Below are 27354 nucleotides of genomic sequence, written 5' to 3'. Positions count from 1 at the left end.
ACGACGAGTATCAAAGCCTTTGGTCTGACTAGTCCCGAACTTTCACTGAAAGCAATGAAGAGCACAAAACACTCTCATGTAAGTGGTCCAAGGTGTGTCTAGTAGGAGTCGTACTCAGGACGTCATCCAGGTCATATTGATGAATGGAGTTTTCTTTTTCTTTTTTTTAAGATAGAATTGATGAATGGAGCTTTCACAGCTGAATTACTTGTAATTAGGTAATAGTGATTTATCATCAAAGATATTCTTAGTGACTAAAAAAAAACTCTTAACCAATAAATAATAAAACACTAACGGAAGAGTATATAATCAGGAACTATTGGAATATTCTATCGAATGTCATGATATCTCTTTCCGATGTCCAATCTATCTGGTCAACATTTAAGGACTAAATCAATTAGAAAAAAAAAATAAAAAACCTAACTTAACATGCAAAGATATACGTATCTCCGTTTGTCAGCCATCGCATATCGCCATGGAATCCGATGCTAGGAGTTGGGCATGTCAATTGCTTGGTTGATTTGATTTGTTTTTTTTTTTCACAATACCTTAATTCGAATTCAATTCAATAATGTTTGATTTGGTTCAAATTAATTCGAGTTGGTTTGATTTAATTTCATCGATTCAATTTGTATTTTGACACCCGCTACTAGGAGCGTGTCCCCAATCCCAAAGGATACTAATGGATATCAAATGCATTGAGCTGTGTCCTCGGGATTTCAAATCAAAACAATATTCTTTTGGCTAAAAGGTAGTAGCGCTTGAGCGCTCCGAAGTTGTAAACGTTATATTTTATTCTCAATCGTTGGTTTAATAACGTCAAATCTCATCCGTTGAACATAAAAATTATTCAACATGTTACCGGCTCTTCCAGGCATCATCTTCTTCTTTGAATCAGTTTTTGGGTTCCATAGATCGCCTTCTCTGCAACAGCTCAATGGTTTTTGGAAGCGGTGCCTGCAACCCTGACGATAAAATTGCAGAGGAGAGAGGGAAAAGGAAAAGGAAAAGGAAAAGGAAAAGAAAAAGAAAAAAGGGAGGGGGGAGGGGGGAGGGGGAACAAACTTTCCTGATGAGGATCACGACCTGGGAAAAAGATTTGGAAATATTGCCATCAATTCATAAAATCGAACATTGACTAAAAACCGTTTCAAAACAAAGAACTTTCTTCACTGGTTCACAGCATCTTCCTATGTAGTTATGTACTACCAAAGGGTGGGGGCTTTTAATTTCTCTTTCGGAAAGGAGTAACAAAAGACAATGAAATAAAGCTCCATTGTCAATAAATTGCTTCAGCACGGAACTAACATACGCATTTGCAGATTAAAGGCTAAATGGAAGCCTCAGCTGCCTCTCCAGGCTCTGCGACTAACTTTTTTAAAATTTCAGATTTAGATGTAGTTTTCGAATCTCAGTGGTTCATTTCGCTTAGATTTTCTATCGAACATTTCCAAGGAACCAGATACAGAAACCAAATCATCATTAGAAACCCTAAAACTCGGCAGGAACATCAGTGAGAGAGACAGAGACAAAAACTCTTTTTAACTCATCAGATCATGGAGCTGTATCAGTAATTCGGTTCTTCTGGAACTAAAGAAGTAAAGCAGAAACTGAATCAGAAAACCCCTAACACAAGTTTTGTTGATATGGAGAGATCTAGATCGAAAAGGAAGCACTATTATGATCAAGACTACGATTCCCAAACCCTACAAATGACCATGGCACCAATAGAGGCTGACTGATGTGACATGGCATCGATGGTGAGGTTCTCTGCGAAGAAGACGAGGAAGAAGAGGGTGAAACATAGGGGTGTCAAAAAAGCCCGGGCTACCCGAACCAGCCCTAGCCCTAGCCCTAGCCCTAGCCCGGCCTTTGATTGGGATGGGCTTGGGTTGAGGTAAGAGACCTTCTAGTTACTTTGACTGAATGTTGAATGTTTCTTTTCAATCCTGAAACAAATAATACCTGAAAGTTTTCCATAACGAATTTTCTCTGCCCCCAAACTTACAAACTAGGGTCTAGAAAGCAGCTTTGAATCAAATTCCCACTGGCAGAGTATCAAAAACTTCATCACTAGGGGGTACATAATCCCAAATTCTTTCATCACGTGTAGATGAAAAGGAAATAGTGCACCATGGACTATATTATCCTCCAATGGCCCTAGGCCCAAAAGGTTTGGAGTTCTACTTCGCAAGGATTGGGAATGATTTGGATGAGAACGGGCAACCTGAAGAAGTGGTTGTCCAGAGGCTGAAAAGACCTGTTAACGGGAAGAGAAAGGAATCTTCTTCTAATACCTGCAGCTATTGCTTAGTCTATATGGCTGTAATGGATTCAAGGCGTATCAGAGAATGAACCTCCAAATAACAGCTACAAGGATTGGGGATCTTATGTGTCTGGCATTCAATTGTGAAGAATTCAAAACTGAGAGTATATACTTCATACAGAGCAAATGAATAAGAATTAAATGCATTAAAAAATACCCGACAGGAAATCTTCCGCAATAGAATAAGATAATATGCAATAAATAAATAAAAAAGATCCACTTGAATGGCATCAGAGACAAATACTAATTATGTGAATGAACCTTTCTATGCTGGTAATTTCCAGGAAAAAGATAGAAGCAGAATATCTCTCTTTGATCAAAGTCATGTACAGAAGGAGATTGCAAGAGCAAACCACTAGATATTTCATTCGAGATGACCTGCAGACAAATATAATCCAGAAATATAAGTTATGTCATGAAAATAATTCCAGTAGAACAGTTCCATGATTTACTTGGGTACCTAGAAGATGTAAATCTAGAATGTGTAACATTAGATCCACAGAGAACAACATTCAGAAGAATATCAATAGCAGTCAAGTGCAGTTTTACCATATACGAAATATTAAAGTCAGTTTTTGACCATGTAAGAACATCTGCTTCATATAAGAATCCCAAATTTCCTGCTTGGCGTCTTATTTCCTAGGAAGCCAATCACAGGATGGAGAAAGAGGAAAAGAAGAAAGTCAGATGATTGATACAGAAAATTAATCCAAAGGTTCTACCTTCAGAGGATGGCTAGTTGTCTTGCATAAAATTTCAGTCCCCGTGTCATAGTTCACATTCAACTGTATCTTTTCTATTTTGGAAATTCTTTTTACAAATGGAGTGACATATTCTGGAAAGCTAAATGGTATATCAAGGGAGAACTGACCATTACTATAGAATATTTTCTGAGACCAGCTCACTTTGACGGACAGATTGAACCCTCCATCAATCTTGAAAGGAGAGACAAAAACAATTAAAGACACTTGGAGAATCCAAAAGTAACTCAACTATGACTAATAGACAATAAAAAACCATCAAATGCAATAAGCAATAACCTCAGGTATTGTCACTGTAAGGATTTGGGGCTTCAAAAAGCTTCCATGTCTGGTTTTGGCTTATTTTTCCTCGTCAATCTTTTCGTCCATGGCAACCAGTTGGGTAGAATATGACTTTTTAGCAACATCAACCTCAACACCAAGAATTGAACCCTGTTAGCCAAATGCTACGACTCGCTGTCACAAGACTCACAACAAGAGTAAATAATAGCATATTACTGTCAAAATATGGCATGAGAAAAGGTAAGCATCGACTATCTCATTACCACACCGACAGATATTACAGATATGCACTTTCAATGGTTGAGAGGGAATTGATTGTGTGCATGCCCAAGTATGCCCAAACTCCATAAGCAAACCCAAAAAAATCCTTCTTCCATTCTTTTTTCCATGGGGGTGGGATTAATAATTTGTTTTTAATTCTCCAACAAAACCTTGGAACATAGCTCAGGAAATCTTAGAGAAAATCAACAAAAGTTGAAGACACATCCATTTATCATTCAATTCTTTAAATCCAAACAGAAGAGGGTCAAAGCAGATGACAAGGGTAAAACGCCACAAACAGTACATTCCAACCATCCAGGTGTACACCAAAGATGGTTGACCCACCAAGTTGCTTCACACATTAGTTTTATGTCTTGGTGGCAGAATTTCAGAGACAGCTAAAACAATTCATTCTTTATTACTTGCCCATTCCTGAGAAAACTCAACTAACCAATTCCTAACTAACAGGGGTCATCTACAGAAGTCCTGTTTCACAATCGCATTCTATTACAGATATGCCAGCAGTTAACCTAACCGCTGTTGCATTGTTTGCCCTTTTCTTTTACCCTTTTTGTTTGTATTGAATTTCTATAGTTTGATGTTCATTCCTTTTCAGTGTTTCTTTGCAGAAATTTCGGTTTGCCCTTTTCTTTTCCCTTCTTTTTTGTATTAGATTTCTTCAGTTAGATTGTATTTCCTCTTCAGTGTTTCTTTGCAGAAATTTCAGTTTACTTTTTCTTTGTTCCTTTGCTCATAATATCATCTCATCATGTAGGAGTAAAAGCAGCAAGAGCACACAAACTTTGGACTTTGTTAGTATAGGCCCCTTAGTGCCATATGCTCAAATCTTCCTACAAGAATTTCCAGCCAAAAAAAAAAAAGGGGGGGGGGGGGGGGGTTAAACCAGGACATCTTCTCCCTGTTGCTCCTCCATGAAATAACTACATTACCTCATTATGGTATACTAGATTAGATACTGCCGATTCTTGGATAAAAACACTTGAATCGTTGGAATATTCCTTGAATATGCCGATTCTACGGCTTTTTCAACCAATTCAATATCAGAATCGGCAGTGACTGCATGGACTGCCCCAAGTTTATGTTAAGATTCCTCTGGAAACCATCTATGTGGACATTCGAGACAGCACTGATGGATGGTAATGGTTTCTGCTCTTGGTATTTCTTACCCCCTCCCCCAAAATAAAAATTTGTTGTACAGAGATGGCTGCCTCTTGATTGGCAATCAGAATTAAGGGTTTTGTTTTGGTTTGCAATGACAGCTTTTTGCCTATGGAAATTGCCATGGTTTTTAAATTTTTATTTTTTTTTAAATCACTCTGATCCATGTAGTCGACCCATTTAGTTGGAATAAGGCTAAGATGTGTTGATTCATTTTCTGATAGCTTAAAATGATACGTGCCCTTTGTTTTTCAAGATTATCTTTTTCTTTCTTGAGGTCTGGTTGAGAGACTGAACAAGACAACTGGGTTTCTCAGAACCTTTTTTTTTTTTTAATGATCAAATTATTGTTTCTGTTTTACAGAGAAAGCTTCCTCTGGCAACCATCTATGTGGACATTCGAGACAGCACTGATGGATTGTAATGGTTTCTGCTCTTTGTATTTCTTACCTACCCCCTCCCCCAAAATAAAAATTTGTTTTACGGATTTTGGTTTGCAATGACAGCTTTTTGCCTATGGAATTTGCCATGGTTTTCCATTTCATTACCAAAGTATGAAGAAATAGTATAAATGATTCATTTTCTCATAGCTTAAAATGGTATCGTTTCCTTTTTTTATTAATAATTGATTATAACTTGAGCGGTTGAGCCTAATTTAAAGCATCACTGATGTTACCGAAAAAAATATTGCATCAGTACCTTATCGGCCAAACCATATTGGTTAAGTATTGTATCAATTCTTAGGTACCATGGTTGGGTACTTGGATGGTATGTGACTTTAGGGGTGGAGAAGGACTTCCAAAGCATAGGAGACAGAAAGATGTCCATTGACTCTCTTCACCTTGGAGTAGAAAAACTCTCATTCTCCTATTGAATCATTGGTGAGGCTCTTGCACTTCAACTTGGCTTGAAGTCTTCACCACTATTAGAGATAAAGCTCATTCAGGGAAGTTTTGGTTTCTGCAATTTCTCTTTCGTTAATGGAGCCGAGAATGTAAATGCCCACAACATTGCAAGAAGAGTTTTGAAACATCTAACGTAACTTAAGGGCATATGGGGATCTTTTTTTCCTACATATCTTCTATAGGTACCATATCATTTTCTATAACGATTCCATTCAGTTGGGATAAGGTTATGATTGTTGTTATTGTTGTTGTTGTTAGGATATAAGAATCCTCTTTTCTTGGAATCTTGTCATTTTAATAAGGATTGGTGAAGAGAGAATTTATTCAGTTACATTTTGAATGAATTCAGAATTTTTTTTTTCTTGCATTAATAAAAAAATCGAGAGAATTAATGACGAGAGTCATTGTTCCAAAAGTCAATTGATGATATTATTCTCTCTTAAACCACCTGATGCTGAATAAAATTTATCATTAAAAAAAAAAAAAACAATAACAATAACAAGAAACACTGAATCTTGTCGATCTTTCATGGCATTCTCTATTACATGAAGTAAAACAACTTTTGCAATTATGGTCACCCTTTTTATTTATTTTATGCCCTTTTTTATTTATGATAGCTTATCTTATTCTATCAAATCCAATCTTTTCACTTTACAGTTCCATGGTTTCATGGATCGGGTTAATTTGTAGTGTGCATTGCAGGATTTATAGCATGCATTACAGGGTAACACAGATTTAAGGACTGCGAATCCTCAGAGATGCAATCTAAAGTGCTCTTAATCCATAAATTTGCGTTACACACGGTATCACCCGAAAGAGAATCCCAAACCTAGTTCCACCGCTTGAAAATCGAAGTTGCATTGTAACCAGAGTTATGGATGCCTAATGCTAATCTAATTCATTTCTTCTATTAGGAAAACTCCAAATGCCTGCCAGTAGAAAGATTGAATGGGCTTTAAATTTTTTGGGTGGGTAGTCCTAATAGAGTTTGTAAGTGGAAAGGAAAAAAATGAAAACTTGGGATTATGAACAAGATTTTAACATATGGTATCAGTAGTCATATCGGTCTCAGGCTCATACCAATACGGGGACTGATATGGATCAGTTATATTGGATCAGATCCAACCTTTTAACCACAAAATTACAGATATCAACGATTTTTTTTTTATTATTACTATTTTACCTTTGTACCACCGTGAGGTATCCAGTGATACCGATATGCATGACGATATGATACTGATACTTGAATCCATGACTACAAGAGAAAGCGTGGATATATATACACGGTATCAGCATTAGTATCGATCACTGTTAATATCAATATAAATCGACATATCAACCCAATTGAACCATTTAACCCCTTAAAATACTGATTCAGGGTTTTTGGACCGTTATGCCCTCCTCAATTCTGACACCACTAACATGGTATCAATCAAATATCTACATCGGCCACAGCCGATATAACCAAAGTACCTAAAACCATGTACAAGAACAATTGAAAATATTGAAATAAATTTGAGTTTATAATTTGACATTTGATTAATCTATAAGTTACAAACCCAATCCCACAGTTAGTTGGCTAAAAAAATCAATTATATAAATGGGCTTAAAATTATGGACCGTCCTGAATCTCCTGATAAGCTTACAAGCTCATTATTGATTTTCATACGAATCATCACCACCACCTCTTCTTTTATTTTTTTATCCCGAATATTATCTAGGACCCGGGATAGCCCCTAGAATTTCATTAAAAAAGAAACTGATAATAAAAAAACAAGGGGACATAACCCGCCTTAGCCCAACCCAGGAGAGACAAGTCACTCTATCACTCTCAAAACCCAAAAGAAAAACACTTATAAAATAACTATTATATTCGAAAGACTGGTAAACCAGCTTTGTCCTCTCGAATGATGCAACTAAGATCAACTGGAAGATGATCATCACCATAGAAAATCAATTTTATTGTAGACTCACAAGCAAAATTAGCTAACCAATCTGTTGCTCGATTGCTTTCCCTAAATGAAAATGAGATGTGGGCTCTCGGAGAATCGCAGAGTTTGATAACTTCTTGAAACCAATATCAATAGCTCCACAAATTACAGGATCTTTGGATAACCAACTTCACAATCAATGAAGAGTCAGAATTAACATAAAAATCAAAGAGGCCCAATTCCCTACACAATCTCAATCCACCTTTAAGGGCTCTCAACTCAGCCATTGAATTTGAACACACCCCATAGAAATTGGAGAATGCCGCAAGAACATTCCCATTGTTGTTTCTAATAATGCCTCCCCCACCACTAACGCCCGAATTTCCCTTACTAGCACCATCCACATTCAGTTAAATAGTATGAAAGGGAGGGCACCAATAAATAGGAACAAGAGTCTTAACCCTACTAATTGGTGGATTTAACTTAAAAACCTGCAAGATAAGATTATCTCTCAAATAAAGGGATTTTGAAAAATTAGTTGGGTAAATGATTTCATGAATCCAATTTTTTATTCTCTCAATCATGGTAGTTGCAGCACGAGAGCCTTCACTATGTTTTCTATTATTTATTTTTTGTCATAACTTTCAAATAATAAATGATGGTAATAGACCAATTATGTATTCACAAATACCTTCGACATTGGTAAGGGATTGCCAATAAAGAATTCTAGTACTGAGGTCCTGAGTTGGAATAATATTAACGTCCATTGTTCTTCCAAAGAAATCCCAAACCTTAGAGGCAGTTGTACTCACCAATAAAATGTGGATTGCTATTTCCCTCCAAGGATCTTTGCAACAAAAACATTCGGAAGCTAATGGAATACCAATACTTATCAAAGCGTCATCTGTTGGAATTTTTCCATTAAAGATTTGCCAAAGAAATAAACCCACTTTTGGAGAAATCGATTTATTCCATAACCATTTAGAGTAATGAACCAGAGGGTAGTGAGATAGGATTTCATTCCATACCGACTTGGTTGAGAAAAAACCATTGCTCGTCGGAGTCCACACCAATCTATCAACTTTGTTTGATAAGATAATATTGGAGTTGAGAATACTATCACGAATCTCTGGAAAATCAATAATAATTAGCATCTCTTAATCCCTAACACCATCATCATTAAACACATCTTTTACCTGAGTTTCAAGATTCACATTTACGATCCCATCAAAGTAGTCGATTAGGGATCCACTACCAGACCAATTATCCAGCCAATAATTCACCTCACCAGAACCAATTATCCACTTAGATTTTGATAAAATAAACTCTTTGAGATATAAAGCCCTCCGTCAAGTTTTAGAACCCACTAGTTTATTTTCTGCTAAAACAATATGGTTACCCTTTAGAAATTTAGCTTTGAAGAAGGCACTCCAAATAGAATTTTCTAAAATAATATACCACCGACCTTTCAATCGCATAGATAGACTGATATCCTTTAATAAATGAATTCCAAGACCTCCTTCATCTAAAGATCTACAAAAACGTTTTTTCAGAACAATACCAAACGGAGCCTAAGCCTTTAGTTTCCATACAAAATCTGTCCAATCTGGGTTAGCCCAAGTCGAGATCGGCCATAATTGGTCTGGAATCGGTGGAAATCAGCTAAGAAGACACTAACATAGTTTAAAAAATGGATCGGATTGACCTAAATCGGTCAGATCTGATCTGTATTAGTATCAACCAATATCGTATCGGTGGATTGATAGTTGATACAGAAGGGTAAAATAAATACAATATATTCTAATTGAATCCAAAGGTATTTCAGAATCCGGATTGATATCCGTCATGACCCAATCCGGATTGCCCCTTAAACCTTAGTTCTCATAAAAGATCAATCCAATCTTGATCAGTCCGAATAGGCTAATCCGAACCCATTTTTTTAAAACAATATATATAACATACAACGAGACATGAGTACATAACTACCCATTTGTTTTGTGACCTATACCTCCTTCTAAAGAACTCTTTCTTTTTCTTTCTCCTCCAACCCCGGCCGTCGTAACCGTTCTCATGTACGACCCTCCGCAGCACAATGAGAACCACACTCGGCGGCGCAACCCACCTCGCGATGCTCGAGCGCCCCCTCCTTTGTCCTCTGCTCCTCGCAAGCGTGTGCACCGTCCTTTGTCCTCTGCTTCTCTCAATGCGCGTGTGTCCCGTTCTTCGTCCTCTGCTCCTCTGCATTCTCTTCCAGCCCCTCCGACTTCTGATCCTTCTCTGCTTTTTCTTCCAGCCCCTCCGACCTCTCCGCCTTCGGCTGCGGAAGTCTCTCCGGCTGCGGAAGTCCCTCCGGCTGCGGAAGTCTCACCGGGAGTGTCAGCCCAACCCCCACACGCAGCCAACGTCACAACCCTGAGACGTAGCATGCGCGTGTAATCAAACACCTTGGCGTTATGTCCAATCAATTGAAAGTGCTGCCTATACTCGACCACAATGTTGCTTGTCAGACCTTGGAGCAGAACTTGGAGGTCAAGATGAAAAGGCGAAGTAGAGATCTCATAGATGCAAAGCCTGTTTAATGGTGTGAGTTCCTGTCGACAAAGGAAAATATGACCAGAAGGCAGCCTTTGCATCTATGAGATCTCTACTGTGCGATCTAATGACAAAGGCAAAAACTAGCTTTACTGGGCCCCTTGTGGACGCCCTATCTGTAATAGATGCATTGAGTGTCTTATCGGTGGCAGTAGGGTGGTTGGTTTGGTTCTTGAAGATCCAGTTTTTTCGCTCTGGAGCAATTTCCTCAGGATGGGCAATGTAAGCTTCCAAAAAAAGGTCAAAAAAACATTGTAAGCTTCCAAAAAGATAAAAATAACATTAACTGCTCGTGCGGCTGTAAACATAAGAAAAAAAAAATTCTAACATTGTTTTAAAATTTGTTCTTTCTATATATTAGAGACAACATCGTAAAAAAAAAAAAAAAAATCTTCGTACCAAGACGGCGAGGGGCATCAGGCTCCGAGCTCTCTGAAAATCCTCAGTCAGTCAGAGTCTAGCTGGGTTAATTGGTGTCTCCCCTTTGTAGTTGTTTGGCAAACTTCTGAACGATATTCTTGATCTTTACCTCCAAGTTCTGCACCTTCTGAAGAAGTGCAACATCGTGGTCGAGTGTAGGCAGAAGAGGCAGCAGTTCCAATTGATTGGACACAGCACCAAGGTGTTTGACTACACGGTGCATGCTACGTCTCAGGATTGCGACGTTGGCTGTGGGTGGGGGTTGGGGTGAGACTTCCGCAGCCGGAGGGACTTCCGCAACCGGAGAGACTTCCGCCGCCGGAGAGACTTCCGCAGCCGGAGCCCGAGGAGAGGTCGGAGTGGCCGGAAGAGAAAGCAGAGGAGCAGAGAAAGCAGAGGAGCAGAGGTCGGAGGGGCCGGAAGAGAAAGCTGAGGAGCAGAGGACGCATTGCGAGGAGCAGAGAACGAAGGACGGGGCCACACGCTTGCGAGGAGCAGAGGACAAAGGACGGGGCGCTCGAGCATCGCGAGGTGGGTTGCGCCGCCCAGGGTGGTTCTCATTGTGCTCTGTCGTCCATGAGAACGTTTACGGCGGCCAGGGTTGGAGAAGAAAAGAAAAAGATGGAGTTCTTTAGAAAAGGGTATAGGTCAAAACAAATAGGTGATCATGTATCGTTGTCTGTTGTATATAGTGTTTCAAAAAGATGGGTTTGGATTAGCGTATTCGGGTTGATCAGGATTGGATTGATCTTTTATGAGAACTAAGGTTTAACGGGCAATCCGGATTGGGTCATGACGGATATCAATCCGGATTCTGAATATATTTTATTTTTTTTATTTTTTTATTTTACCCTTTATCTGTATCAACTATCAATCCACTGATACGATATTGGTTGATACTAATACTGATCAGATCTGACTGGTTTAGGTAAATCCGATCCACTTTTTAAACCATGTTAGTGTTTTTGTAGCTGATTTCCACTGATTCTAGACCAATTATGGCCGATCCCGACTCAGGCCAACCCAGATTGAACAGATTTTGTATGGAAACTAAAGGCTTAGGGTAGGGTTTTTTTTAGCCGATCTCCACTGATTCCAGACCGATTATGGCCAATTACAAACTGATTTAGCTCTGAATCGACCAGGACTGATCAAATCTCGGTTCTGGGTAAATCAGCTCTATCTGAATTCTGATGCACTTTGATCGGCATTAGATGGGCCATGATCGTGGCCCAGATAGAGGTTGATCCGGATCCCGATCCAATTGGCTCATTTTATCCATGTATGAAAAAATGTAATTACATTTTCAACCCCGCCTTGTTAGACCCTTTACTTGCGAGTTTGGGTTTGGTGTCTGGTAAAGGTAATTACATCCAGGGGTGGCAGAGTTATGGCCTTATGGGTACTGACGGAGTGGTATGGGGTACAGAGGCGTCAAGGACTTCGTACCCTCGAGTCCCTGGAGGCCCTTTCCCTCAGAGTCACGTGGTTCATTCTCATTGGTTGTTTGAGAATAAATCATCTGTGGTTCTAGAAATTGGTATCCATCGTGAACCCATACTGACATCCGATAGATACAAATAGGCCGATATGGTACAGATATAATTTCTTTTGATAAAAAGAATTGGAGGGGTGAGTGGTAACAGTACTTAAGCGCTCGCAAGTTAATCTAGAGTGTTGATTTCTTTATAATGAATCTAAACGGTCGATTATTCTCTTTCCTCTATTAATGGTTTATACTTCCATAGCCGGTTCCGTTGATGTATCATTTGTTTGTATTCGAGATTTTGCAAGTGTTCGATTCTGAAACCACCACAGGCAGAGCCCATTTCAACAGGCTACGTCACCATGACAGATGTTTCACCCTGTTCTTCCTCGTCTTCTTTGCAGAGATCCTCACCATCGATGCCATGGCACATCAGTCAGCCTCTGTTGGTGCCATTTTCATTTGGTAGGGTTTGGGAATCATAGTCCTGATCATAATAGTGGTTCCTTTTCAATCTAGATCTCTCCATATCAACAAAACTTGTGTTAGGGGATTTCGGATTCAGTTTCTACTTTACTTCTTTAGTTCCAGAAGAACCGAATTACTGATGTAGCTCCATGATCTGATGAGTTAAAAAGAGTTTATCTTTGTCTCTGTCTCTCTCACTAATGTTCCTGCCGAGTTTTAGGGTTTCTAGTGATGATTTGGTTTCTGTATCTGGTTCCTTGGAAATGTTCGATAGAAAATCTAAGCGAAATGAACCACTGAGATTCGAAAACTACATCTGAATCTGAAATTTTAAAAAAGTTAGTCGCAGAGCCTGGAGAGGCAGCTGAGGCTTCCATTTAGCCTTTAATCTGCAAATGCGTATGTTAGTTCCGTGCTAAAGCAATTTATTGACAATGGAGCTTTATTTCATTGTCTTTTGTTACTCCTTTCCGAAAGAGAAATTAAAAGCCCCCCCCCTTTGGTAGTACATAACTACATAGGAAGATGCTGTGAACCAGTGAAGAAAGTTCTTTGTTTTGAAACGGTTTTTAGTCAATGTTCGATTTTATGAATTGATGGCAATATTTGCAAATCTTTTTCCCAGGTCGTGATCCTCATCAGGAAAGTTTGTTCCCCCCTCCCTTTTTTCTTTTTCTTTTCCTTTTCCTTTTCCTTTTCCCTCTCTCCTCTGCAATTTTATCGTCAGGGTTGCAGGCACCGCTTCCAAAAACCATTGAGCTGTTGCAGAGAAGGCGATCTATGGAGCCCAAAAACTAATTCAAAGAAGAAGATGATGCCTGGAAGAGCCGGTAACATGTTGAATAATTTTTATGTTCAACGGATGAGATTTGACGTTATTAAACCAACGATTGAGAATAAAATATAACGTTTACAACTTCGGAGCGCTTAAGCGCTACTACCTTTTAGCCAAAAGAATATTGTTTTGATTTGAAATCCCGAGGACATAGCTCAATGCATTTGATATCCATTAGTATCCTCTGGGATTGGGGACACGCTCCTAGTAGCGGGTGTCAAAATACAAATTGAATCGATGAAATTAAATCAAACCAACTCGAATTAATTTGAACCAAATCAAACATTATTGAATTGAATTCGAATTAAGGTATTGTGAAAAAAAAAAACAAAAAACAAATCAAATCAACCAAGCAATTGACACGCCCAACTCCTAGCATCCCTAAGGATTCCATGGCAATATGCGATGGCTGACAAACGGAGATACGTATATCTTTGCATGTTAAGTTAGGTTTTTTATTTTCTTTTTCTAATTGATTCTAGTCCTTAAATGTTAACCGGATAGATTGGACATCGGAAAGAGATATCATGACATTCGATAGAATATTCCAATAGTTCCTGATTATATACTCTTTCGTTAGTGTTTTATTATTTATTGGTTAAGAGTTTTTTTTTAGTCACTAAGAATATCTTTGATGATAAATCACTATTATCTAATTACAAGTAATTCAGCTGTGAAAGCTCCATTCATCAATTCTATCCAAAAAAAAAAAACTCCATTCATCAATATGACCTGGATGACGTCCTGAGTACAACTCCTATTAGACACACCTTAGACCACTTACATGAGAGTGTTTTGTGCTCTTCATTGCTTTCAGTGAAAGTTCGGGACTGATCAGACCAAAGGCTTTTATACTCGTCGTTAGCAAAAAAAAAAAAAAAAAAAGCTTTAATCATCAATTATTAAAATTTAATTGAAGCCCTTTTTTTTTTTTCTTCTAAAGTGCGAATTCCTTCGCCCATAGACCATAGTGAAAGTGAGAGAAGTTCACCCATAAGTCTGTCGTAATCATCAATCTCTTTATTAAATTTTCTTTTCATTACTATGTAATAGTGAAGTATAACATTTAGCTGCTCAACCAAAAGGAAAAAGAAAGAGAACCCATTTTCATTTGATGACCATATGCATTCACCAAATCAACTGTCAGAAGCCACATATTTAAACATCATTGAATAAATAAAAATCAAAGACCAATTGGACCACCAATCGATTTGATTTGATTTGGTGTGATGTGCCGTTGTGTTGTGGAGTAGAATTATGTATATACCACAGTATAGAGGAGGTGGTGGCGACTTTAATGCAATTCTATGGGCAGTTTGTGGGGACTTTAATGTAATTCTATCCCCATCTGAAAAAGTAGGAGGAAGGCCACCTTATTCTCGATTGATGGAAGAGTTTGGGAAATTTGTGGATGATGCTGCTTTGATTGATGAAGGTTATAATGGTAATGCCTTTACTTGGACCAATAATCAAGTGGGAAATCGTCTTCTGATGGCTCGCTTGGATCGAATTTTTTATAATACATTTTGGACAATCCAGTTTCAGCTTTCTCGAGTGCATCATCTTAATCGAACATGATCTGTCCATGCCCCATTATGGTTAGAGTTTTCGTCTTCCGTTGCCCCTAGAGTTTCTTCCTTTAAATTTCAACAAATGCGGATTTTTCACCCTAATTTTAAGAGCTTTGTGAAAGAGGTTTGAGCATCTTCTATGACTGGTTCGCCTCTTTTTGTTCTTTACTCGAAGCAAAAGGTTCTTCGAACCAAGCTTAAAGTTTGGAATAAAGAGGTGTTTGGAAATATTCATCAAAATATAAGAAATGTTGAGGATGATACTAGTCGAGTTGAGGCGGACTCTAATTTAAATCCTTCAGATGCCACGAAACTTGTTCTTCAAAGTGCCCGCAATCACCTCTAGTGTACACTACTTCAAGAGAAAATTTTTTGGAGGCAAAAATCAATAATGAAATGGCTTCAGGAGGGGGAAAGGAATACCAAGTTTTTTCATGTCATGGTTAATGCTAAAAAGAAAAAGAGAGGAATTGAAAAAATAAAAAATGATGAAGGGGATTGGATTCTTGGCACAGATGGGGTGCATATCGAGGCAATACGCTACTTCTCCGATATTTTCTCATCTCAATCTCGTATCCTTGATGGTGATTTGCTCGAGTCTATTCCCACGCTGGTCTCTGTAGAGGACAATGTGTATCTCCTTCAGGCTTTAACTGTGAAAGAGAATAAAAAAGTTGTATTCTCTCTATCGAAAGATAACGCACCAGGGCCAGATGGTTTTTCGGGGCACTTCTTTACTTCTTGCTGGGATGTCATTAGCATGATGTGTGGGCGGCAGTCAACGATTTCTTCTTGGGAGGTTTTTTTCCTATAAGCTATACCTCATCTTATCTCATTCTCATTCCTAAGAATGACAACCCTGAGGTAATGTCAGACTTCAGACCCATAAATCTTTGTAATTTTTCTCATAAAATTATTGCTAAAATCATATGTACAAGATTGGCCACCATTCTCCCCCAGTTAATCTCTGAGGAGCAAGGTGCGTTTGTCCAAGGAAGATGTATCTATGATAATATAACTTTAGTTCAAGAGGTTGTGCAGGATCTAAGCAGAAAATCTAGAGGGGGCAATGTGGTTATGAAATTAGATGTGGCTAAGGCATATGACCTATTTTATTTATGAAGTTGTAGAAAAATTTGGGTTCTCAAGAACATGGATTGGGTTGATCAAGAAAACTATAGAAACTGTTGGTTCTCAGTGGTTATGAAAGGTGGGCCAAAAGGTTATTTTAAATCTATCAGAGGCCTCCGTCAGGGGGATCCATTGTCTCCCACTTTATTCATTTTTGCGGAAAATGTTATTAGTAGAGGGATTAAAAAACTATTTGCGGAGGGTCATGCAACATATTATCACTTCCTATAGGATACTCAGACATCTCACACAGCCTATTTGCCGATGATTCTATTATATTTACAAGAGGATTGAAGTCTTCTTTGAAGCAGATCATGGGATTTACTAATAGGTATGAAAATCTGGCTAATTGGTGAATAGCCATAAAAGTTGTTAAATTATTAGTTTCAAAGCTTCAGAAACCCGAATAAGAATTGTAGGCAAAATTATAGGGTTTGTGAAGAAATCTCTGCTTATAACATACTTTGGAGCGCCTCTCTATACAGGTAGACTAAAAATTTGTTGTTTTTTTATAACATGCTTGCTAAAATTAGACACATGGTGGCAGGCTGAAAAAGAAAACTATTATCCTCTGGCAGTAGGCTAGTTCTTCTCAAGCATGTGATTTTCTCCATGCCAATTCACATCCTTGCAAGCTCGGATATTCGAAAATCGGTTATGCAAAACTTTTACAGTATTTGTGTAGATTTTTTTTGGAGTACTTCTGAAGTTGGAAAGCGCCATCATTGGGTGGGTTGGCACAAGATTAGTAGACCTTTAGATGAAGGAGGTCTTGGAATTCATTTATTAAAGGATATCAGTACATCTATGCGATTGAAATGTCTGTGGCATATTATTTCAGAAAATTTGATTTGGAGTGCCTCCTTCAAAGCTAAATTTCCAATGGGTAACTATATTGTTTTAGCAGAAAATAAACTAGTAGGTTCTAAAACTTGACAGAGGGCTTTAGATCTCAAAGAGTTTATTTTATCAAAATCTAAGTGGATAATTGGTTCTGGTGAGGTGATTTTTTGGCTGAATAATTGGTCTGGAAGTGGATCCCTAATCAACTACTTTGATGGGATTGTAAATGTGAATCTTGAAACTTAGGTAAAAGATGTGCTTAATGATGATGGTGTTTGGGATTAAGATATGCTAAAAATTATTGATTTTCTAGAGGTTGGTGATGGTATTCTCAACTCCAATATTATCTTATCAAACAAAGTTGATAGATTGATGTGGACTCCGACGAGCAATGGTTTTTTTCTCAACCAAGTCGGTATGGAATGAAATCCGATCTTACTATCCTCTGGTTCCTTACTCTAAATGGTTATGGAATAAATCGATTTCTCCAAAAGTGGGTTTCTTTGTTTGGCAAATCTTTAATGGAAAATTTTCAACATATGACGCTTTGATGAGTATTGGTATTCCATTAGCTTCCAAATGCTTTTGTTGCAAAAAATCCTTTGGAGGGAAACAACAACCCACATTTTATTGGTGGGCACAACTGCCTCTAAGGTTTGGGATTTCTTTGGAAGAGCAATGGACATTGATATTATTCCAACTCAAGACCTCAGTACTAGAATTCTTTATTGGCAATCCCTTGCCAGTGTCAAAGGTATTTGTGAACACATAACTGGTCAATTACCATCATTTATTGTTTAGGAGTTATGGCGGGAAAGAAATAATAGAAGACATAGTGAAGACTCTTGTGCTGCAACTACCATAATTGAGAGGATCAAACATTGAATTCATGAAATCATTTACTCAACTAATTTTTCAAAATCCCTTTCTTTGAGAGATAATCTTATCTTGCAGGTTTTTAAGTTAAACCAACCAATTAGTAGGGTTAAGACTCTTGTTCCTATTTATTGGTGCCCTCTCTTTCATACTATTAAATTGAATGTGGATGGTGCTAGTAAGAGAAATCCGGGCCTTAGTGGTGGGGGAGGTATTATTAGAAACAACAATGAGAATGTTCTTGCGATATTCTCCAATTTCTATGAAGGTGTGTTCAAATTCAATGGCTGAGTTGAGAGCCCTTAGAGATGGATTGAGATTGTGTGGGGAATTGTGCATCTTTGATTTTTATGTTAATTCTGACTCCTCCTTGATTGTGAAACTAGTTACCCAAAGATCATGTAATTTGTGGAGCTGTTGATATTAGTTTCAGGAAGTTATCAACCTCTACGATTCACTGAGAACCCACATCTCATTTTCATTTCAGGAAAACAACCGAGCAGCGGATTGGTTAGCTAATTTTGCTTTGAGTCTACAATAAATTTGATTTTCTATGGTGATGATCCTCTTCCAGGTGATCTTAGTTGCATCCTTTGAGAGGACAAAGCTGGTTTACCAGTCTTTCGAATGTAATAGTTATTTTATAAGTGTTTTTATTTTGGGTTTTAAGAGTGATAAAGTGACTTGTCTCTTCTGGGTTGGGGTAAGGTGGGTTATGTCCCCCCATTGTTTTTTTATTATCAGTTTCTTTTTTAATAAAATTCTAGGGGCTATTTCGGGCCCCAATTAATATTCAAGGTAAAAAAAATAAAATACAAAATAAAAAAGGAGGTGGTGGTGATGATGATTTGTATGAGAATTAATAATGATCTTGTAAGCTTATCAGGGGATTTAGGACGGTCCATAATTTTAAGCCCATTTATATAATTGATTTTTTTAGCCAACTAATTATGGGATTAGGTTTGTAACTTATAGATTAATCAAATGTCAAATTACAAACTCAAATTTATTTCAATATTTTCAATCGTTCTTGTACATGGTTTTAGGTATTTTGGTCAGTACATGGTTTTAGGTATTTTGGTCAGATCAGTTGCGGTCGATGTAGATATTTGACTGATACCATGTTAGTGGTGTCAGAATTGAGAAGGGCATAACAGTCCAAAAACCCTGAATCGGTATTTTAAGGGGTTAAATGGTTCAATCGGGTTGATATGTCGATTTATATTGATATAAATAGTGATCGATACTAATGTTGATACCGTGTATATCCACGCTTTCTCTTGTAGTCATGGATTCAAGTATCAGTATCATATCGTCATGCATATAGGTATCATTGGATACCTCGCGGTGGTAAGAAGGTAAAATAATAATAATAATAAAAATCATTGATATCTGTAATTTTGTGCTTAAATGGTTGGATCTGATCCAATATAACTGATCCATATCAGTCCCTGTATTGGTATGAGCCTAAGACCGATATGACTACTAATACCATATGCTAAAATCTTGTTCATAATCCCAAGTTTTCATTTTTATCTTTCCACTTACAAACTCTACTAGGACTACCCACCCAAAAAATTCAAAGCCCATTTAACCAGTCTATTGGCAGGCATTTGGAGTTTTCCTAATAGAAGAAATGAATTATATTAGCATTAGGTGTCCATAACTCAGGTTACAATGCAACTTCAATTTTTAAGCGGTGGAACTAGTGCCGGGATTCTCTTTCGGGTGATACCGTGTGTAGCATAGATTTATGGATTAAGAGCAATTTAGATTGCATGTTAGAGGATTCGCAGTCCTTAATTCTACGTTACCCTGTAATGCATGCTATAAATCCTGTAATGCACGCTACAAATGAACCCGATCCATGAAACCATGGAACTGTAGAGTGAAAATATTGGATTTGATAGAATAAGATATGCTATCATAAATAAAATAAGGGAAAAGGACAGGTATGCTAGCGTAGTACCTAAGAATTAGGAATGCTAGCGGGATATTAGCCGTAGGATTTGTATATCTTAAATGTAACCGTTGGATGGAGAGAGAGAAAATGTCCAAAGCTTCAATCCACTGCTGCTACATCTTATCTCTCACCTAATTCTATCTCCACCCTCCTTCTCCGTCTCCGACTCCCACGGTTCCTCTTCTTCTCCCTCTCCTTCTTGGACTCCGACTCTGGTTTCTCTTCTATGCCTCTCCCAATAAATAAATAAAGAAGGCATCTTCTTTGCGCAACTGAGGCAGGGTAGAGTCCGAGAAGAAGAGGGTTGACTTGGGGGATGGTAGCGTCAACGAGTTAGGCGAGTTGAGGAGAGGAAGCTCCATAAGTGGGGAACCGTCTTTTAGCTTGAGGTTGGGGAATTTGTAGAAGTATGTGGACGATTGAGTTGCAGTAGGGGGTAGAGTGAAGAAGAAGAAAACGAATAGGAGGAAGTGGTTGGTGAGTTGCATGAAGAAGAAGAAGAAGGGAGGTGGTGGGTTGAGTTGCAGCAGCGGGGGTGAAGAAGAAGAAGAAGAAAGAAGAGGAGGAAGTGGGTGGTGGAGTTGCAAGAAGAAGGGGCGGGTGGGGCCCAGGGGCTGGAGGAGGAAACGATGGCCATTCCTTTCAATGTCCTAAGGGCTAAAGAAGAACATGACTGTATTTCACCATCGTCAAAGCCAAAGGAGAAGCCACCGGTGCGATTCACTTGATCTGATTACACTTACTACACTTTGGTGGAGAATTTATTTCCATCCTATGGATTAGAATATAAGTGTAATACCCTACTTCTTAAACCCGGTCTTATTACACGGTTGACCCGGTTTAACCATGTAGGACCCGAACCAGAGAGAATTAGAGCAGGTTCCTTATGGACTATGATGGCAAGGGTGACCTTAAACACCGGCTGGCCCGACAAGTCCGAGCCAGTGCCAGAAGAGACGGGAATACCCAAGCCGTGTACATGCACCTATCATAAGGCCATGTAAGGATAAAGTAGGTATATAGCCGTATTTTAGGGCGCATACGTATATTTCATCTTATGCCAAGAGTGAGATTCGTGCCGAGACCCGAACTCTGTCAAAATCCCAAGTTTTGGCCCTCAGGTGGGCGCATCCACCCACCTGAGTGACCCACCCATATGAATTACTTAGTTATTTAAGGAGTATATATATAGCATTTATGATTTTCTTTTCTTTTCTCATTTATGACACTCGTACGTTGGTGAGAAGAGTAAAGAGGAGAGAGAAAATAAAGGAAAGAAGAAGAGAAGAGAAGGAAGAGGAAGAAGAGATGGATTTCAGCGGCGCCGAGGCTTGATCTTCCCATTTCGACGCCGGAAGAGTGATCTTCAACACTAGATCTACATTTAGAGGTGAGCAAAGTTTGGGTTCCTTAAACCTTCACCATACCCAAGTAAAACCTTTGATTTGGGTAGGTTTTCTTGAGATCTTGTAAATCTCCCTTTAAAATGATGAATCTAAGGTTTAATAGATGATTTATGTGTTGATCTTGAAGGATTTGAAGAAGTATTTACAAGGTTGGAGAAGCACTGTGGATTTGAAGTGATTTTTGGTGTTGAAGGTGTTCTTGAGCAAAGAAGGTAAGATGGCTTCTCATTCCTTAAATCTAACCTAGATCTAGGTTAGAACCATCCTATAAGACCTTGAATGTGTGAAGAATGGGTTTGGAAAAGCCCAATTTGAATCCCCAAATATTGGGAGAAGTTGGGAAGAAACAACAGGTTTCCCGCCAAGACCAGTGGGCCAGACCGGTGGGCCATCTGGCCCTCCTGTGGGCACCCGCCTGAGAGGGTAGGGACCTCGGGCACAACCGACGGGTCAGACCGGTGGGTCACCCTGCCCGTCGGTCTTAGCAGACCCTCTGGCCCAATCGATGGGCCAGACCGGTGGGCCAACCGGCAGGCCGACCTACCCGCCAGTCCAGACCAGTGAGTCTGACTGGTGGGTCAGACAGGTGGGCTGTCCGACCCACCCAAGAGGCTCCGAATGTGATTTTTTTGTCCTATTGGACCCAAATCAGACGTATGACCTTATTTTAGGATTCCAAACATGATCGTGTCATTGGATCGTGTTAATCTTGATTCCAAAAGGGTAAAATACTAACCCCACTCACTCATGATAGGTTCACAAAATCTCACGCTTCTCGCATCGGATCTCACCCATACCGAACGGGAGTCCTTGTACACTACAGGTAAGTGGGGAGAGGACGTTTGGCCTTGTTTCAAGGCATTGTTTGGCATTCATTTAATTGTATCTAGTCTAGTCATACCATCATGAAAATGCTATGTAGATTAGTCATCCTCACATGGTTATGTATGGGTGTTGTGTTTTTTTTCTAAATGCCAAGTGATAATATGCTTCCGTGATGAATGTTGACATCATTTGTGCATGATGCATTAATAGACTAGATGCCGTAGTCGGCTTGGAAACGAGTGCATTGGTGGCCCATGGTATGGGACGCGGTGGTACCATGCCATCGTACTATTATCATATAAGAGCATGCGGTTTAGGATTATCACCTTCCCATGCTACGACCCTTCCCAACAGGGGTTAAGGTGTTGGGTTACCATTTTGGGGGAAGCAGTGGTCGCGGTTGTCGGGTCACTGTGGCGGTTAGACATTACGCCCGGCTGGTCAATAGGACAGTCGGCAACCCCGGTGGTATATTCAAGAGGGTCAATCGTACTGCTTTTAAATTGCTGGAGTCAGCACCTTTAATTTCTGTCATTTATTTTATGTTGAGAGCTGGTGGTCGACATGTTTTATTTTTCCGAGTACTCACGGTGGGCCTTCTCCGACAACCCTATGGGCGTATCACGGGATGGAGTTCGCGGCTCGTACCCGGAGTATACGCGCACTGTGGCTGTAGTAGCACTAAACCAAAGACTTAGTAATGTTACTTAGGTGGATGTGATTTAAAATGTATTGCATAGCATGTAGTGCATATGGTTGTGATTTGTTGTGTGGACTGTTGTGTGGTCCATCTTTCCACTTGTTGAGCTAGTGAACTCATCCCACGTGTGCAACTATTTTAGATGATTTTGCAGGTCATCAACCAGATGAGCACAAGGCGGGTCCCACGGTCGAGTTCCCTGAAGAGGACTGGTGGGCCCCTGAGGAGTTAGAGCACGGCATTGATTGCTCGTGTGAGAGTTGTGCTATGGGACCGTAGTTCTGATGCCGAGCTGAGCTCCACTTTTGATGCCGAGCCGAGCTCTACCTTGTGAAGCCGAGCTGGGCTCAACCTGTGCCACCGAGCTGAGCTCTAGGTTCTGATACCGAGCCGAGCTGTATACTCTGATTTTTGATGATTTCTTTTATGTACTTAATATGTGAATTGTACTCTTATTGTGTAAATATCATGCCTTCGGGTCCACATGTATATAACTATTATATCACAATTCGGGTATCAAGTATTATGGGAATATTCACAGGTAAACCAAGTCTTCCGCTGAACTGATAAGCTTTTTATTGGTTGTGTGTATGCTGTGGTGGAATACTGTATCAGTTGATCCTGGCAGGTTTGGGTTAACCGGTGTTAACCCGGTCACTGGCTCGGTTCGGTGTGAACGGGGTGTGACAATAAACCCTCTTTATTTGTCTGGAGGACCCACCGGAGATCGCTTTCTCCGGCTAGATCAGGTGAAAGATCCCACCGGAGTTTGCTTTCTCCGGCTGGATCCGATAAAAAGAATGACTTTTCCCACCAACTTGATTGCGTCCAAGAGCTGAATAATACTACTCCTCCTGAACTTTACCGAGATAAAGAACCAGCATCCATGGTCTATCAACTAAATGTTCTATTTTTCAAGTGCGTAAATCATCATTTTTTCTGCATTCTTCTAATTAGAAACAAACCAAATGTCAACTTAGACCAACCAGTGAGATAAAAAAACCCACAGCATTGCTCACTCTAATAGAAGAAATATCAAATAGAGGGTTATAATGCCTACTCCTAACATCTTGTTAGGATGCATATCATTCTGTGGTAGAACAATGAGAGCCCAAATAAGACCCAACACAAGAAATCCAATTGTGTAAAACAAGCTAACATCTCGTGGCACCATGTAAGAAGCAGGCCTCTTTGACCAGGCCCCAAGCATCATTGAGATTCCCAAGCCATCAAGTGTATTGAACATGGGTCCTGCATAACATCCTGACAGAGCTATTTGTACACCATCCCCACCATTCATTGCCAGTGCAATGTTTGACATAAAATCACCCATTGAGTTGCCCCATGCCAATACAGTTAATCCAAGGATTGATGGGTTGATTCCTAAAATTACCCCCAATGCAACCAAGAGAGCGACAAACTCATTGGCAATAATGTAGAACCAAACTACACTCATCATGAAACCCCCAAATGCCCATGGAAATAAGAATTTACGAGGTGGCTGATAAGATCTCAGGATGATAAATGCAAGAATACTGAGTCCAGCACCGAATAGAACACCAATAACATACACAGCAGTTCCAATTCGAGAATTCACATTGTCACGGTATTCCACAGGAAGACCAGAAGAACGGGTGCCAAAAATGCACTGGCTACAGCATATACTTTATACCACCGTTCCTCTTCAACTATTGGAAGAGTCAATTGTCTTGGGATTATCAAGGGCATCTTCATCATCGTAAGTGCTTTAGAAAAGGAGAACAATGGACTGTCAATCTCAGTGTCCTCATCACTCCAACCCCACAAAGTGGAATCTTGCTGAAGGAAATCTTGATCGCCCAGCCATAGGTATGATCCTCCCTTCCGTACCAAATAACATCAAGAATCTAACCTTAGTTGTAATTGATTTTTTTTTTATAATCCAAATAACATAAAGAAAGTAATCTATTCTTGCTGAGTGTTTAAAATGCTCATTTTGTTTTGACCTTTTAATGCTCATTCAGTTTTTTTCAATAAAGGTTTCAGTATTGGCTTGAGGCAATTCAGCCATAATTGGAACTTAAATGAGTTTAAATGAGTTTCAGTTCCTTGTAACCAGTCTTGTATTTTTCTTCTCCTTGATACTTCCATCTAAGGGCTGGGCATAACCCCAGGTTCCAAAGTTGATTCTACTTGTGTGGTAATAGGAACTGTAGAATGTAAGTCTTGTTGTGGGTGCAGCAGCAGTGAACTTGAAACCAGTAGCCTTGAACCCAGCTTTCCCATGGGATTCTTATTCAAACAGATAAGGATTCAGTCTCCTAACAAACAGAGGATCCAGATTAGGGACAATCACATAACACACAAGGGTTTACTTTTACACTACACTACACAACTCATGTCATTTAATTATCATTGTGAAGGGAAATATTAAAATTAAACTGTTGAAGAAGAGTCTTGGTGGATTCGAACCACCATAACCTGGGCATTATCCCAGGTGCTCTACCATTGTGAGCTAAAGACTCCTTACCTACAAAAAAAAATCAGGTTGTTCTACTGCAAACCAAGAGAACAAAACAGTGATATCTATCCAGTATTTAAACAATATAGGTAGATCATTCAATTCTAAATAGTGGAAATGAAACCACAAGGAGTGATCTGCAAGTGATATCTACCCAGTAACATTCTATTAGATTATCTACCTATATTGTTTAATAATTACAGATTTGATTAGTATATCCCTAATTTTCTGTTCTTTTTACTGTATTTGCAGAAAATGTAAGAGTGGAATGAAGAGAATTAAAGGGGATCTAGGTTCTAGGGTCGCATTTAGAACGAAATCTGAGCTTGGAATCATGGATGATGGATTCAAATGTAGGAAGTATGGGAAGAAATCAATTAAGAGCAGCCCAAACCCAAGGTAAACAGCAACTAGTTAAGAAACCTGCTTTAGTTATTTGGAGCATTCTATCACTGGATAGATCCATATATAGTGTTTAGTCTGAGAGAAACTTAAAATTGCGTAGCCCAATACGCCAATTTTCTCACAGCTGCAGTAGAAGAACCTTATGTAATCAAAGGATCCTCCTGCCGAGCACTCCGGATTTGCATTCAGGTACTCACATTGGTTCTTGTAGCCCTCGTGATCAGATAGCCCAATGCATGGTGTATGATCTGCAATCGAATTATTCTGGACAACCCCAACGTTATAAGTAGAAGAGTTACCACCAACTGCCATTGCACACCCGTGAATGACCTTTATATGATTGAAGTTTGAGTTCGATTGGGGTGGAAAAGTAACAGAGGCTTGCCTGAGGAACGGATTCCCAAGGACATCTTCCCGATTGTAGAAAAAGAAAAGTAGCACAAGAGAGCATACCCCAATATAAATTCGACCAAGTCGACGTCTCGTCCTGTTCGGTTCTCCCATTTTTTTGCTCATAATCCCCAAACTCTCATAAATTATTCAGATATATGACATGGATAGCACAAGACCCAATTACCGAATTCGGAGCATAAAATTTCTAGGTTTCAAACCCTAGTTTGGAATTTGGGAGATCAATGGCAATAGAATAGATTTCCTTCGACCTACAATCGACAAATCCGATAAATTTCATAACAAAATTCAGAGTCTAGGAGAAGATTGACAATAACTCATAAAACATAACATAAGAACAATGCTGCTGCATGCACAGATCTTCTAATGTTAGTTAATTTCTTTGTTTACTCATACTCTAGAGTCCAAACAGGTTAGACCTGAACAGGTATGTGTAGCAGGCCAGTTCACACTATATCTCGGTCGAAACTTTCACACAGACCTGAGGCGAAATGGAATTGTCTCAGGTTCTTTTGGGTTCCAGCTGCGTACCTGACGCACAACCCCTCCTCCTTTATCCAGGATGGGGACCAGCACAAAAACAGTGGTGGAAAACAATTATAACAACTGAATACAATAAATGTGTAGATGATTAAATAGGGGCATTATGGAGAAAACATTTATATCATGGTTTTTAGAATGGACAAAAATTTCGGGATAGAGGTAACCCTCAAAAAGGACCATCTCTATGAAGCAGAGCCTGCAGAGGGAGTAATTGTTTAGAGATAGGGTTATCTAATATTTATTGAAATATTTATAAGAGTCGTATTTTTCCATTTCCATTTCTATTTTATTTTATTTTTTTACATATTCTGTTTCAAACTTCTACCCTTCTAGTTACTTTGACCGAATGTTGAATGTTTCTTTTCAATTCTGAAACAAATAATACCTGAAAGTTTCCCAAAACGATTTTTCTCTGCCCCCGAACTTACAAACTAAGGTCTAGAAAGCAGCTTTGAATCAAATTATCACTAACAGAGTATCAAAAACTTCATCTCTAGTGGGTACATAATCCCAAATTCTTTCATCACGTGTAGATGAAAAGGAAATAGTGCACCATGGACCATATTATCCTCCAATGGCCCTAGACCCATAAGGTTTGGAGTTCTACTTCGCAAGGATTGGGAATGATTTGGATGACAAAGGGCAACCTGAAGAAGTGGTTGTCCAGAGGCTGAAAAGACCTGTTAACAGGAAGAGGAAGGAATCTTCTTCTAATACCTGCAGCTATTGCTTGG

General features: G+C 39.1%; 2 protein-coding genes and 1 pseudogene across 2 annotated transcripts in view; 1 reads left to right on the top strand and 2 right to left on the bottom strand.

Moving 5' to 3' along the window:
• The window catches only part of LOC122065748, a 24064-nt gene extending 18658 nt beyond the window's left edge, over positions 1–5406 (top strand). The window contains exons 5-6 of the mRNA XM_042629604.1: positions 4739–4787; positions 5174–5406. Of these exons, the coding sequence (XP_042485538.1) occupies positions 4739–4787; positions 5174–5223 (99 nt within the window). The 3' untranslated portion in view covers positions 5224–5406. The remainder of the gene's footprint in view (positions 1–4738; positions 4788–5173) is intronic.
• Positions 5407–9430: 4024 nt separating this feature from the next.
• Positions 9431–11315, bottom strand: LOC122072111. Its single transcript, XM_042636661.1, has 2 exons — positions 10637–11315; positions 9431–10464 (listed from the first exon to the last, which is right to left on the bottom strand). Exon 2 carries the CDS (start codon positions 10276–10278, stop codon positions 9628–9630), a length of 651 nt encoding a protein of 216 aa, XP_042492595.1. The 5' UTR covers positions 10279–10464; positions 10637–11315; the 3' UTR covers positions 9431–9627.
• A 12417-nt stretch (positions 11316–23732) lies between these two features.
• Positions 23733–25978, bottom strand: LOC122065741 (annotated as a pseudogene).
• Positions 25979–27354: the final 1376 nt, after the last annotated feature.

The sequence above is a fragment of the Macadamia integrifolia genome, chromosome 2 (assembly GCF_013358625.1).
Source record: "Macadamia integrifolia cultivar HAES 741 chromosome 2, SCU_Mint_v3, whole genome shotgun sequence".
NCBI classification, from domain to species: domain Eukaryota; kingdom Viridiplantae; phylum Streptophyta; class Magnoliopsida; order Proteales; family Proteaceae; genus Macadamia; species Macadamia integrifolia.
This window is presented reverse-complemented; position numbering and strand designations above follow the sequence as displayed.

Coding starts and splice junctions, on each gene's coding strand:
- LOC122072111 (XM_042636661.1), bottom strand. CDS start 10,278: ATGCAAAGGCTGCCTTCTGGTCATATTTTCCTTTGTCGACAGGAACTC.